The 11,903-nt window shown below is 37.5% G+C and overlaps 1 protein-coding gene across 1 annotated transcript; it reads left to right on the top strand.

Moving 5' to 3' along the window:
- The first annotated feature begins 285 nt into the window (after positions 1–285).
- Positions 286–10,138, top strand: tunar (TCL1 upstream neural differentiation-associated RNA). Its single transcript, XM_072690330.1, has 2 exons — positions 286–873; positions 8,069–10,138. Exons 1-2 carry the CDS (start codon positions 802–804, stop codon positions 8,252–8,254), a joined length of 258 nt encoding a protein of 85 aa, XP_072546431.1. The 5' UTR covers positions 286–801; the 3' UTR covers positions 8,255–10,138.
- Positions 10,139–11,903: the final 1,765 nt, after the last annotated feature.

The raw sequence follows: 11,903 nt of genomic DNA, 5'->3' as shown, positions 1-11,903 counted from the left end.
CATCACGGCCACTGTCACAAACACTTCTTATCGCCGGGATGTTTCTGTGGCTCTCCTGTGCTGGTTGCCTGGCAACCTAGGCTGCATTGATATGCGCGGCAGAGGGAGCAGGGGATGCCGCCTGCCTCTGGAGCGTCAGCGCGGGGCACGACTTCCCTCCAGCACCCTGCTCAACAACACACGCGCGCGCGCACACACAGACACACACACTCCTACACTCCTCACACCAGTGCTCAGGCAGCTAGAAGCTTATGGCTCCTCATCACACTGGAGGAGAAGAATCCATCAGTCTCATCTCTTGCTGTTTCCTCAGAGTTCCAAGAAGTGGACTCAAGAAGAAGAGCTTGAAACTCTTTGATGGTATACAGCCATAACGGAGAGCAGCCTGGAGTGAAGTTTTTATCTGGTGACTGTCCTTCAACACAACTGAGAAAAGAAGAGAGATTTGAGGCTTCGTTATTTGGGACTTAAAAAGTGGAGAATTAGACTAATCATGTGATTCAGCGTTGTTCACCTCCTCCTCTCCTGTCTGTTCCAACATCGAGATAGACTTCTTCTCAAGGAGATCGGATGCAGTTGAAGCATGCATAAACTGCGCTCAAGAAAACTGATGACAGCTAAACTCAGGGTTTGACAAGTGAGATGAAACAGAGCAGGAAATCACAGACCTGCCTTGGGGAACAACCAAAAACACAAAGCCTAAGAGTGGGTAAACTGGAAGACCCAGCAGCTCTTTCTCACACTGGACCTCCTCACTGGCTAAAGGATGAGTGGCGCCAACTTGTTTCCTAGTTGCCAGGGATGTCTACAAACTCTGAGAAGGCAATCCCTCCAAACATGTCCAGTGCTATGTTCCTCCTGATGCTGTGCAAGGTAAGATGCGGTGTACCGGTGTGTTCTGGTAAAATTTGTTTAGCTGGAGATTCCATATGTCCACAAGACAATCCCATGCATAATTACATACTCTGCAGTGATCCTTAACAGAATATGTACCTTGTTGGAGTCACATATTTCAAGAAAAAAAGAGGCATCAAGGTGGTTTATGGCATTAAGACCGCAAACCCTTTGATGACGGTATGAAGTTATAAAGTGTGAATTCTCTTCATTTATTCATTCATCCATTTAATCATCCATATATTCATCCAGGAAACAGAGAAAAAGGAAAAAATGTACTTATGTTTTGTGTACATTATTTATATGAATACATAATATTTATGATTAATCATCCAAGTTAATAATACATAATACAGTAGCATAAATCTTTGTTCTGACATTAATATTGTATTAAAGACATGCATGAGCATAGCAAGCTCGCTCTCTCTCTCTCCTTATATATTTATGTGTGTGTGTGTGTGTGTGTGTGTATGTGCGTGCATGTATGTGTGTGTGTGCACATTTTGGAGCATTCACTCGTATACAAAAGGAACAATTGAAATGCTCCAAAATGTACACACACACATACATGCATGTAATTATCTTAATAGTCATATATGTAAGTATCACGTTTATTGAGTTTATTAAGGTATAAAGGTGTAACTAAGTAAATGCACCATACTTTTGTATATTTGTAGTGTGTGTGTGTGTGTTAGGAAATATGTGTCTTACATACACACACACACATAGACATGCATATTTAAATGTATTGGGGGTTGTTTACTTTAATTCCATTTTAAAACAACGCCAAAAGCAACTCTGCCTGTCAGAACAGGTTAATGTCTTGAAACACTGGATATGCTCAGAACTATCCAAGTGGCAAAGGGTTTTACACCTCAGTGCTCCAGACAGGTCTATTCTGCCTAGGTGTAACCTATTTTTCCAGGTTTGACGATTTCTCTGCCATGCCTCCTTGCCTCCCCACCCCCCAACTCCCCCAAATCTTGCCACTGTGATAGATGTAGAGCAGACACAGATGCGCAAAAGCATTCTTTGTGACTTTCTTAAAAATTGCACACTGCATTGCACACTGAAGCACATTTAACATTTCATAAATCCAGAGCCAAGAAAATCATGTTTAGCTGATGAATTTTAAGCACAGTACAGTACTCATGTCTCTTTTGAATAAATGCAAACTACACGTTAGTGTTGTTATAATTATTCATTCATTTATAGTCGTCACAGAAAAAGTCCCTAATTATTTGTTCCCATATGTATTGCGATGTTCTTCTTGGTTTCAGTAGTTTAGTTTGAAATCTACAGTGTCTTAGGCTTCCATGTCACATCTAATTCATCATTTAGAGATTACAATGACTTTTTCCTTTCATTTTTCCTTTTCTCTCTCTTTAATCCTTATGTAGTATTGGTGCTTTTCACAAAGTAGATGATGACACATTAACTGTTCAGAATTCTGATATGTAGACTTGTCCTCCTGGTTAACTGCAATGTTGTCGTTGTTTGTTTCAGTGTTACTATGCAATGTGCAAAAAGTGTTTAGCATGAGTTGTTGATTCTTTCCTATGTATTAAGCCCAACCGCCATTAAAAGTTCACTATTACCGAATTTAACTGAAGCTCTGGTTTTGGTATTATAGGTTACAGTATAGCCCTAACACAGATTACACTACAGTTCCAGACAAATCTGATAACAACCACTGATCTAAACGAGAAGGCTTTGGGATGAAGTAAAGATTGCATTAAGTTTTACTGTATGCTTTTATTTGATGGTTTTCGTTCAGTGGCTCCACATTGTCAATCGTCCAAACTTTCTCATTCTCATAACCTAGGAATAACTCAGACGGGTTGCATCGCTTCTCATGTAATTGCTAAATAATACAAGTTAGAGTGTACATGTCTTGCAAATGCATGGGGGAGCTTAGAATCAGATCTAGAGTTTGAGGGTTTTTTTGTTTGTTTTTTTATCAGTGTGGACATTACTAAGGAAAGGTCCACTACTATCTCTGAAATTGCAATAAAATGCTGGCAATGCTAGACATTTTCTTCAAGCCCAGTCCTGAAAGACCACAGTCCAGCACAGTTTGTAGATCACCCTGCTTTCCAATTAGTGTGGAACTCATCTGTAAATTGGCATGTTTAGTAGTAATTACTTGGCATAGAAGAAGTCATAGGGAAGTCACTCAACTGTGCTGGACTTAAGAGAATATCCCTGCTTTAGCTTCCTGTAATGTATGGCTTTACCATAGGCTCATCGCATAGTGTGACATGGTTAGCACTCAGGGAACTGGGCCCACTGTGCACTACGCTGAAGCCTAAGGAACAGATGGAGTAGAAGTCTTGTGTATCTCCTTGGGAGTAGATGAGCCTTGTTGGCCAAATGCAAATTTAATTTTAGCTGGTTTTAAGCCCAAGAGTCGTGCCTTGTTGAGAAAAAAATATAAAAAACAACAGAGCTCCATAACGGTCTTACATTGAAGCTGTGTAGCTGTCTAGACTTTTGTCCGTACTTAGTTTGGCCCGCATGAAAAACAAGTTAGTAAATTTGATGGAAAAGAGCATGTGTTGTGTGCCATGTAGATTTGTTTTTCCAAAGGAGTGAAATAAAGCCTCAGTAAAAAAGGACAGGGTGTGCAGTGCAAGTTTATAGTAATATTTATGTCAAATAGTATTGAAGGAGACATTATTACATTTTAAGAAGACACATCAATCACTTTAGAAACACTGGGTCTGATGTAACACAACTTGGCAGGAATAGGCCCATGTTGTACCAAATGGATGGTCAGTGGAGGAGCTTTGGAAAGTCTCCATATCCTTGTGATAGATGAGCAGCTGCTCTCTCTAATGAAGCTGTTTTCCTGCTTATATTTTGGCTAGCCTGACATGCACAGGACAGGACAGTTGTCTTCATGCATGACAGTAATTTACTTCTGAACATAAAGAAGGCCATTCATTTAAGGGAAGCCCTGTTTAACAGCTCCTGAAGGCCTGTACTACACAGCAATGCCATGGATAACAAGCAGCAAAGCTTCTGACTAACTGAAAAAAAAAAAAAAACAGGAACAATAGAAAAAATGATGATTTATTGTAGAGACCACTGTGTATTTTCCTCATCAAAACAAAAGTGGTAAAGTAATTAAATCTTTGGCCAGGTGATAATCAAATGCTGGAAATGAAATGAAATTCTGTAATTCTTCTCTCCTAACAATGCTGTCACAATCCAAAAGAGCTACTGACATCAGTGACACTGATCTGCTGCAAGACAATAAACACAGGTGTCATGCAGGATAGTGCAGTGTTAATAGAGCACAGTGTTTTTGCAATGATTCTCTGACAGCAAGGAAAATTGGTCCCCTGTAATAAATATCTTACTCAGACCTTCCCTGCTGTTGCATAGCAAGTTCAGTTACAAAACAGCCTCAGCAATCTAGACACTGCAAACGTTGATTTCAGTTAACAATCCGTCAGAACATTGTAAGTCCTAAATAAACAATATTTCCAGTGCAGAAAATACAAAGTACTGCAATGCTGGACTATAGTTTTTCTTTTTCCTTAAACAGACTGATTGAACCTACAGGGACTGTTACACGATTAGAAATAAACAAGTGTGTTAATTATTGTTTCTTTTTTGTTATTATTAAGTGTCTTGTTTAAACAAATTAATCTGAATGCTTTCATATTTTAAGCTAATTGCACTAATTGAACAAGTTGAAAACATCAATATGTGTCTACAATTTTGTTACTTATTTTAACAAGTAAAGCTCATCAATTAACATCAAATGTATCAATTAAAAATTATGAAAACAATTAGGGCTTGGTGGTATGTCCGAAAATGTGTATCACAACATTTTGGCAGCTTCACTGTATATCACATTGTTTCTATTCATTCATTTATTTTGGATGAATGGGACTTTATATTGGTTTATGGCTTTTTCTACTGTAAAGTACAAAGGAAAAAAAATAAACATTATAAAAATGTTTCATCATGTATATAATGAAGGCTTTTAGTTACTATATAGGGTTTGAAGGTATGATGGAAGCAATGTTGAATGTGAAAAATCACACATTTAACAACTGAAGTATACAGTACCACTCAAAAGTATCCACCATAGTTAGGATCTTGTGGCTGAGGGCATGTTAATGTACAATAATAAATAAACATTTACTCATTTAGCAAAGCCTATATGACCAGATAATCTAATTTCAGTTCAACTTACAAATAAGGCCTACTTGAAACTCCCCTGCCGCGACATCCGATCTACAGTGGATACCAGTGGAACACATTACCACCAGACTCAACTACTTAAAGGAAATGGGTTGCTATATGGATCAGGCCTTGTGACCGCAGCTTTGCTCGTGCCAGTGCCCGGAGAAGTCAAGAGTTAAAAGCGGTGTGCAATGAAGCAAAAGCCAGGAAAGCATGAGTGGGTATGCATTATAGTTTAAAAGCTAACTCTGCTAGTTTTAAAGCTTTACCTTGTCTTCAGCTAGCTAACTGCGCACCACAGGGTAGGATCAAATAAACAAATAAAATCACATTAAATAATTAATGAATGTCAAAAATAGAATACAATCAAATACTGCTGTTGGTGATAGTTTGGAAAAAACTGAGTAACATTTTAGCAAATCAAAATAGTAGAGGTTAAAACATTTTGTGTTGTATATGTTCTAGTTTGTTTAAAAATAGATTCCTAATGTATCAAATATGATACAAAATAAAAGTCTTATATACAAGGTGTTATTTCATTTTTGTTTTACATAATAACGAATTAGATATTTCTGGAAATTATTTGATGGTTCGGGCTTTAAATGGGTAAACTGATGATTACTCAAATGACTACTAATCAACATATAAGATAACAGAATAATAATCAACAGATTAGCTAATTACCAAAATAATCAATATTAGTAATTCCATTGGCCTATTGAAACAATTCAGTTTATTTTATAGGGTTAAAATAGCATATTTATCCAAGAAGTACACAGTACCGTACAGTAGTATCCAGTATAAGAACATGAACTGCCTTAAAATCAGAAGAAGTATATTTTTAGCTCATGTGTCTTTCTGCTTTTACGTTTACACATTGCAGCATGTAGACGAAGACTAAATGCTCATTACTGTTCCAGACACAGACTCCGGAGGGTTAGTATGACCTGAGAAGATACTGTGCCCTAAACTGAGCAGACAGTAAAAGCACTTCTCTTCAGTACATGACCTTCTCTACCACCCACAAAACTCTGCCAGTGATCTGCTGTTACAATTAAAGGCCAGCAGGACTTAAGTAGTAAAACTGCTCAAGCAGTCCTCAAGCAGTCATCGTAGACATCCATCTATCCACAAGCATGATGAGCTACCACAAATTTAACATATTTCAACATATCTTCATCTGCTGGAATGCACTTTTAGTCATTGAACATATATTATTCAGAGGACGATGGAAATTAATATATTTTTGATGAAAAATCTTTTCATGGCCTTGAATAAATCATTCATCTGTAGAAGCTTGAAGGAGGCCAGAGCAACATGCACCAAACAGCTGAGATATGGCAATTACCTACGAGTTACAGTTGCTTGTGTGTATTCGTGTATGAATTTCTAAATGTATATGAATCTCCAAAAATTCTGAGACTTCTTTTTTAGCTGTATACAAACTTTATCACAAACACTTAAAGATTTTGATGCTATTGTATCTTTGTTGAAATATGATATTTTTTATGTGTTTTTATATAAATTCCTGTGCTTCAAATATACAATTGTATGCAAACATCTGGAGACTCCTGGTTTCATTTGATTAAATGAAAATGACCTCTCTAAAAATATGACATCTCCTGCACATTTCATTTCTGTTTATTTGCTAATGAAACAATAAAAAAAAAAAAACATTTAATTTGCTGTGACATTAAATTTGCAAATGCAACATTTTTGCATATTTTTTTTGCACTATGGTAATTCAGTAAGTAAACTATTAAATTGTTAACGTAGAACTGCAGACATGGGTCCCCTTCTGAGAATGTAAATATCCCTTGTAGAGGATATTATTTTCATCTAAAACTTTCATATCCATATGGTTCACTTCCAATGCTTAGGTTTTTTTTATGTTTCAAAATCAAATAAATTTCATAATTCATACTTGACCAGGTTAAACTGGTAGACTGCACTGGAAGAGATATGTAAATGAGTTAGTCGTGACACTGTGAATTCGAAGCAGGCTATCTATGCAGTTTAGATACCACATATGGGCTGGGCTGTGGACTGGGCAGTGAAAACAGTGTTACATATTACTTTAAGCTCCTTTATTTAAATAAAGTGAGTAAACTTCAGTTAGCAATAATATGGCTTTTCTAAAAACAATCAATAAAACATGTTTGACCAGGGGTGCTCAACAACTGTAATTAATTAATAATAATAAAAAAAATAGTACAATATCGCAGTAATTTTTCTCATGAAGGTTCTGTGGCATCTGTTGCATAGACGACGGCAGCAGACCCTTTAAATCCTGTAAATTGCAAGGTCAGGCCTCCACTGACTGCATTAATGAGCCTTTGGCGCCAGTGACCCTGTTGCCAGTCCTTCGTTTGTCCATCCACTTTTGTTATTAGGTATTAACCACTGCATACCGGGAACACTCCACAAGAAGTTTTAGAAATGCTATGACACACAATTTAATACAAATGCAGACTTTGTCAACACATTCCCTCCCATTGGAAGCACATAATGTTATTTACTTCACCTGTCAGTGGTATTAATGTTATGGCTTCTTGGTATATCTTAACATATTGCAGTATTACGTTTATACCATTTCACATACCTCAGTGTTCTCTCCTATATTCTTGGCCTACGGATTTCACAATCTATCACCCAAAGGATGGTACATAGTCTTGAATTACAGACATTAAACACAACTGTTAACGGCCTCATGTTGTATACCCAAAAAACGGACATTGTTAAATTAACTCCTACAAGTTCTTACAGTAAATGTGTGTGTTTATATGCTTTTGCTATAAAAAAGTGACTGTTGTCTGACCGCAATTGACTACTGACTTATCACTGCATTTATATTGTGTCTGGCAGGAGGCAAGCTAATGTGCATGCACAGCTGCTTCTTTTGTTTGTTCACAAAAGATCTATTCTCTGAGTAAGGCCTGTCTGACGGTCAGTTTGTGTGTTTCTTCTTTAACAGATTGGTCTGAGAGAGAAGCTGCAGACTACTTCAGAGAAAATGGTAAACACTTCTCTCAGTGATGAGGAAAAAGGAATTCAAGACAAGGAAAGCAAGGAGGAGTCCATTCTGGCCATGCTAGGCATTATCGGGACAATCCTCAACCTGGTTGTTATTATCTTTGTGTACATCTACACAACACTGTAACGCTACTTCTGTGAGGAGAAGCAGCAGTGAACTTCATCATGATGGGTGCCACAACATTCAGTCTGGCAACCCACATTACTGACTGTCTGAAGGATCATCACAGACATCTTCGATGGTACGGACAATACCCCGTCAATATGCCATGGCAGCAGAGGAGAAGAATGTTGAGACGGTCCGATACCAACTCCATTTCTGTCTGCAGCCGAGGGTACGGATAGAAAGTAAACGGTCAATAAGAACGACTTTTCCTCCAATAGGAGTTTGGCTCTGACAGGCTTGTGAAGCAGAGTGGAACGAGGAAATTTCTGTGCATGGTACAGTACGCAAGATGTTCATAAATGAAGTGTCGAAGCCTTCAGACTCTACATCGTATGGCCCTCAAAGTGGTTGTGACATTATGGCTGAAAGATAATTGCTGATATTATGGCTGGAACAGCAGGTCATGGTTACTTTTCTTGCACTCCTTTTCAGGAATTCTCTTACTACTCTGGCAATTTTGTTTACACGGCTTTGTTTGGAAGAGGCTTGTTTTTCTACTAGAACATAGTTCCAACCACAACACCGTTTGGTGGCCAGTGTTGTGAACAGTTAAAAGAAATATTTGATATACTTCTCAATATAACCTGCATATTTATAATAATCTTTTATATGACAGTAATATCTTTCTGTGAAGCGGCTTAAAATCAGATATACAACCCAGAGGACATTAAAACAGTCTTATATCCTACTTTCCAGGACATATCTCATTATTTTATTTCGTGAATTGTGTAAGTACCTGTGTTATAAGTCGGAATAGCTCTGTTATATACTGTTACATACTACACTTTACTCGCGTGGGGTGGAGCAGTGGGTGTGGTTGACATTCTAGGCCGTTTCTTGAGTGTCTAAATCAGTGTATATTGTATTACTTAGTACTTAGAGGTATGACAAAAAAGTAGACAGTGTTGTGTTACTCTACAAAACTGCAATATCATTATATGGTATATAGTCCATATTTGAATGGGGCAATAAGGAAAACCAATATTTCAGCCGGACTGTGGAACAAATGGAACATTTAAATGAATGTCATCGAAAGTCATCAGACTCATCAAACCTCCTCTGCATATACCATGTTATCAGCACGTGATTACAGCTTCTACAACACAACATCAGTATGAAACCTGCATTGACAACAAAAGCACAACAAGGGAGGTCATATTTACAGAATGAATGTATATATATTATGTATGCATGTGGAGTATATTTCTTCTAATATGAGAAACCCATATGAAACTACTTCGTCACTTCATCAAGTGCCTGTGTTTCAGGAAGAAATGTTCCAATTCTTATATGATCCAAATCCTACTAAAAAGTATTACATCATCTCCAAACTCGACATCAGCTTGGATGGGTATGTGCTTCTACATGCGAATTTTGTATGTTTGCATAGTCTTATAAATAATTTACAATTTAAGGAGTACACAACGATGTAAAAACTAAATATCATAACCCACTGACTGGACAGCTGTTCATTGAAAAGTATTTTAAAGGGGGCCCTGAGTGGTTCAGCGGTCTAATGCACTACCACTATGGCCTGAGGATCGCAAGTTTGAATCCCAAGCCATGCCACTTTGTCTTCAGCAGCCGGAGTCAGAGTGAGCACAATTGGCTATGCTCTTTCCCCTAATCCATCCTAATCAATGTTGACCGGCACAGGCATCTGTGTTAGCTGGAGGTGTGATGGAGGTGGGGACCTGGAGAATGTCAGCTACCTGTCAAAGCTAGGGGGACTTACAAACGGGTGGGTTATACACAAATTATTTACAGTGTATTTTAAAATGATGGTTTAATTTCAATCAGTTTATACTGAGTGATGGCAATTCGGCCCAGTCTTCAAAAAATGGAAAGTGCTGCAGTTCAAAAATTGCATCAAATGTGATCTGACAGATGTGACTCCCTTTTGGAGCAGCAATCATTTATCCATCATGTTTCATTAAGATTTTAAAGTGTAATCTTCTCTAAGTATGTAAACTTTCAAGATGCTGGTTTGAAAGTACCAGGAAAGTCTGCTCGTGTTTTCTTTCACATAGCGATGATGCTCTCTGGTGAAAATATTTAGTGATGTATCTGTTCATGTAACAATTTCAATTTTCTGCAGATTTAGTAAAGATAAACTAGATTTAGCAAAAAGAACATTTGAGTAAAATACAGCTGGGCTCTAATTATGCTTGTCTTGTTCCTTTCCTTTATTAAAATGGATTATGATGACAACCGCATATCCCAAACATCTAACATTAAAAAAAAAAAGACATCTACACTTTATGTTAAAGTGAGCAGAACGGTCTACACCATTTACCACATAGTGAAATTTCTGTCAGAGCTGAACTCAAGGATGGAGAAAGAATATTAAATAAAATAGTGACAACAGTGCAGTGGAATCTTAACAATTTGTGTACGATGTACGTCAAATATGTGTCAAAATAATTTTCAACATCATTAGACGTCCCTAGTATCTGTAGCAGAGTGGAATAATCCTGTTTGGACAAAAGGTTACAGAGAGAGAAAGAGAGAGATGCTGTAAACACAATGCTCAAAACAGCTTTTTAAAGACGTTGGATTAGGCAATGAACCAAGTAAAAACGGTGTTGTTTGAAGATTCACAGCTGCCTAAATTCAAGCCCAGGAGCTTCTCCTCACTCTTTGTTTTACCTCAGAACAGAGTGTGCAGCTGCGTAGCATTGTTTCACTGCATAAATAGAACACAGTCGCTGAATGACTACACCTACGCCTGAAACAGCAGGGTCCTCATACATAAAGTTAAGAATTTTAATAAACGTTCTTACAGTAAATTACAGATACTGACTGAGTTGAAGAAAAACAAAGATTCTCAGATCTTTGTTAGTTATTGTAGCACCATTGCAGCCCCACTCCCACTTGCATGCATACATTTAAAAAAGATTGTATGAGCATCAGTTCAATTACAAATCATTTCTAGCATGTTCAGCACATGATTACAGTATATAGTCATTAGTAGTGTAAAGATCCAAAAGTAACAGTTTGGTTCACATTACGGAAAAGAGCAACAAAATACCCAAATAAATAATGTTAGGGGTTTTTTTTACTCTACATGGATAAAAGTCTCCTGCTCATTCATTGTTTCTTCAGAAATCAAGGGTATTAAAACGATTTTGGGGCACTTATGTGAGGATTTGATTGCATTCAGCAACACAAGCGTTACTGAGGTTGGGATGTTGGATGATCACCACCCCAACTCCCAAACCCTTCGCAAAAGTATTGGATGGAGCACCATCACTCCAGAGAACATCGTTCCACTGCTACACAGCTTCACAGCTCAATGTTGGGGGGCTTTAAACCATTCTAGCCCACACCTGATGTTAGGCATACTGCCAAAAGGTTGATGTTTATCTGCTTCACAGATTCCTATTTTATTGGTTGGTATTTAATACTTCTCTATAAGGATCTAGAATGAAACCTGATTTAATAAGTTAAAGCAGCCCAAAAAGACCAGTGGGGGTAAAATCAAAACATAAATCCAAATCAAACAGCATGTATCATGCATCCTTTGTAATTAAACATGCAGTTGGTCAGTGTTCATATGGATAATATGGAAATTATGCTTACTGTGCATATTTTCAGAATTTATTACTGT

The sequence above is a fragment of the Salminus brasiliensis genome, chromosome 10 (assembly GCF_030463535.1).
Source record: "Salminus brasiliensis chromosome 10, fSalBra1.hap2, whole genome shotgun sequence".
NCBI lineage: Eukaryota > Metazoa > Chordata > Actinopteri > Characiformes > Bryconidae > Salminus > Salminus brasiliensis.
The sequence above is the reverse complement of the archived record's forward strand: the minus strand, read 5'-3'. Positions and strand labels throughout refer to the sequence as shown.

Bases quoted from the DNA above. Each gene is read 5' to 3' on its own strand.
- tunar (XM_072690330.1), top strand. From the start codon at position 802: ATGTCTACAAACTCTGAGAAGGCAATCCCTCCAAACATGTCCAGTGCT. The intron at 874-8,068 runs GTAAGATGCGGT...CTTCTTTAACAG, and splicing joins TCCTCCTGATGCTGTGCAAG to ATTGGTCTGAGAGAGAAGCT.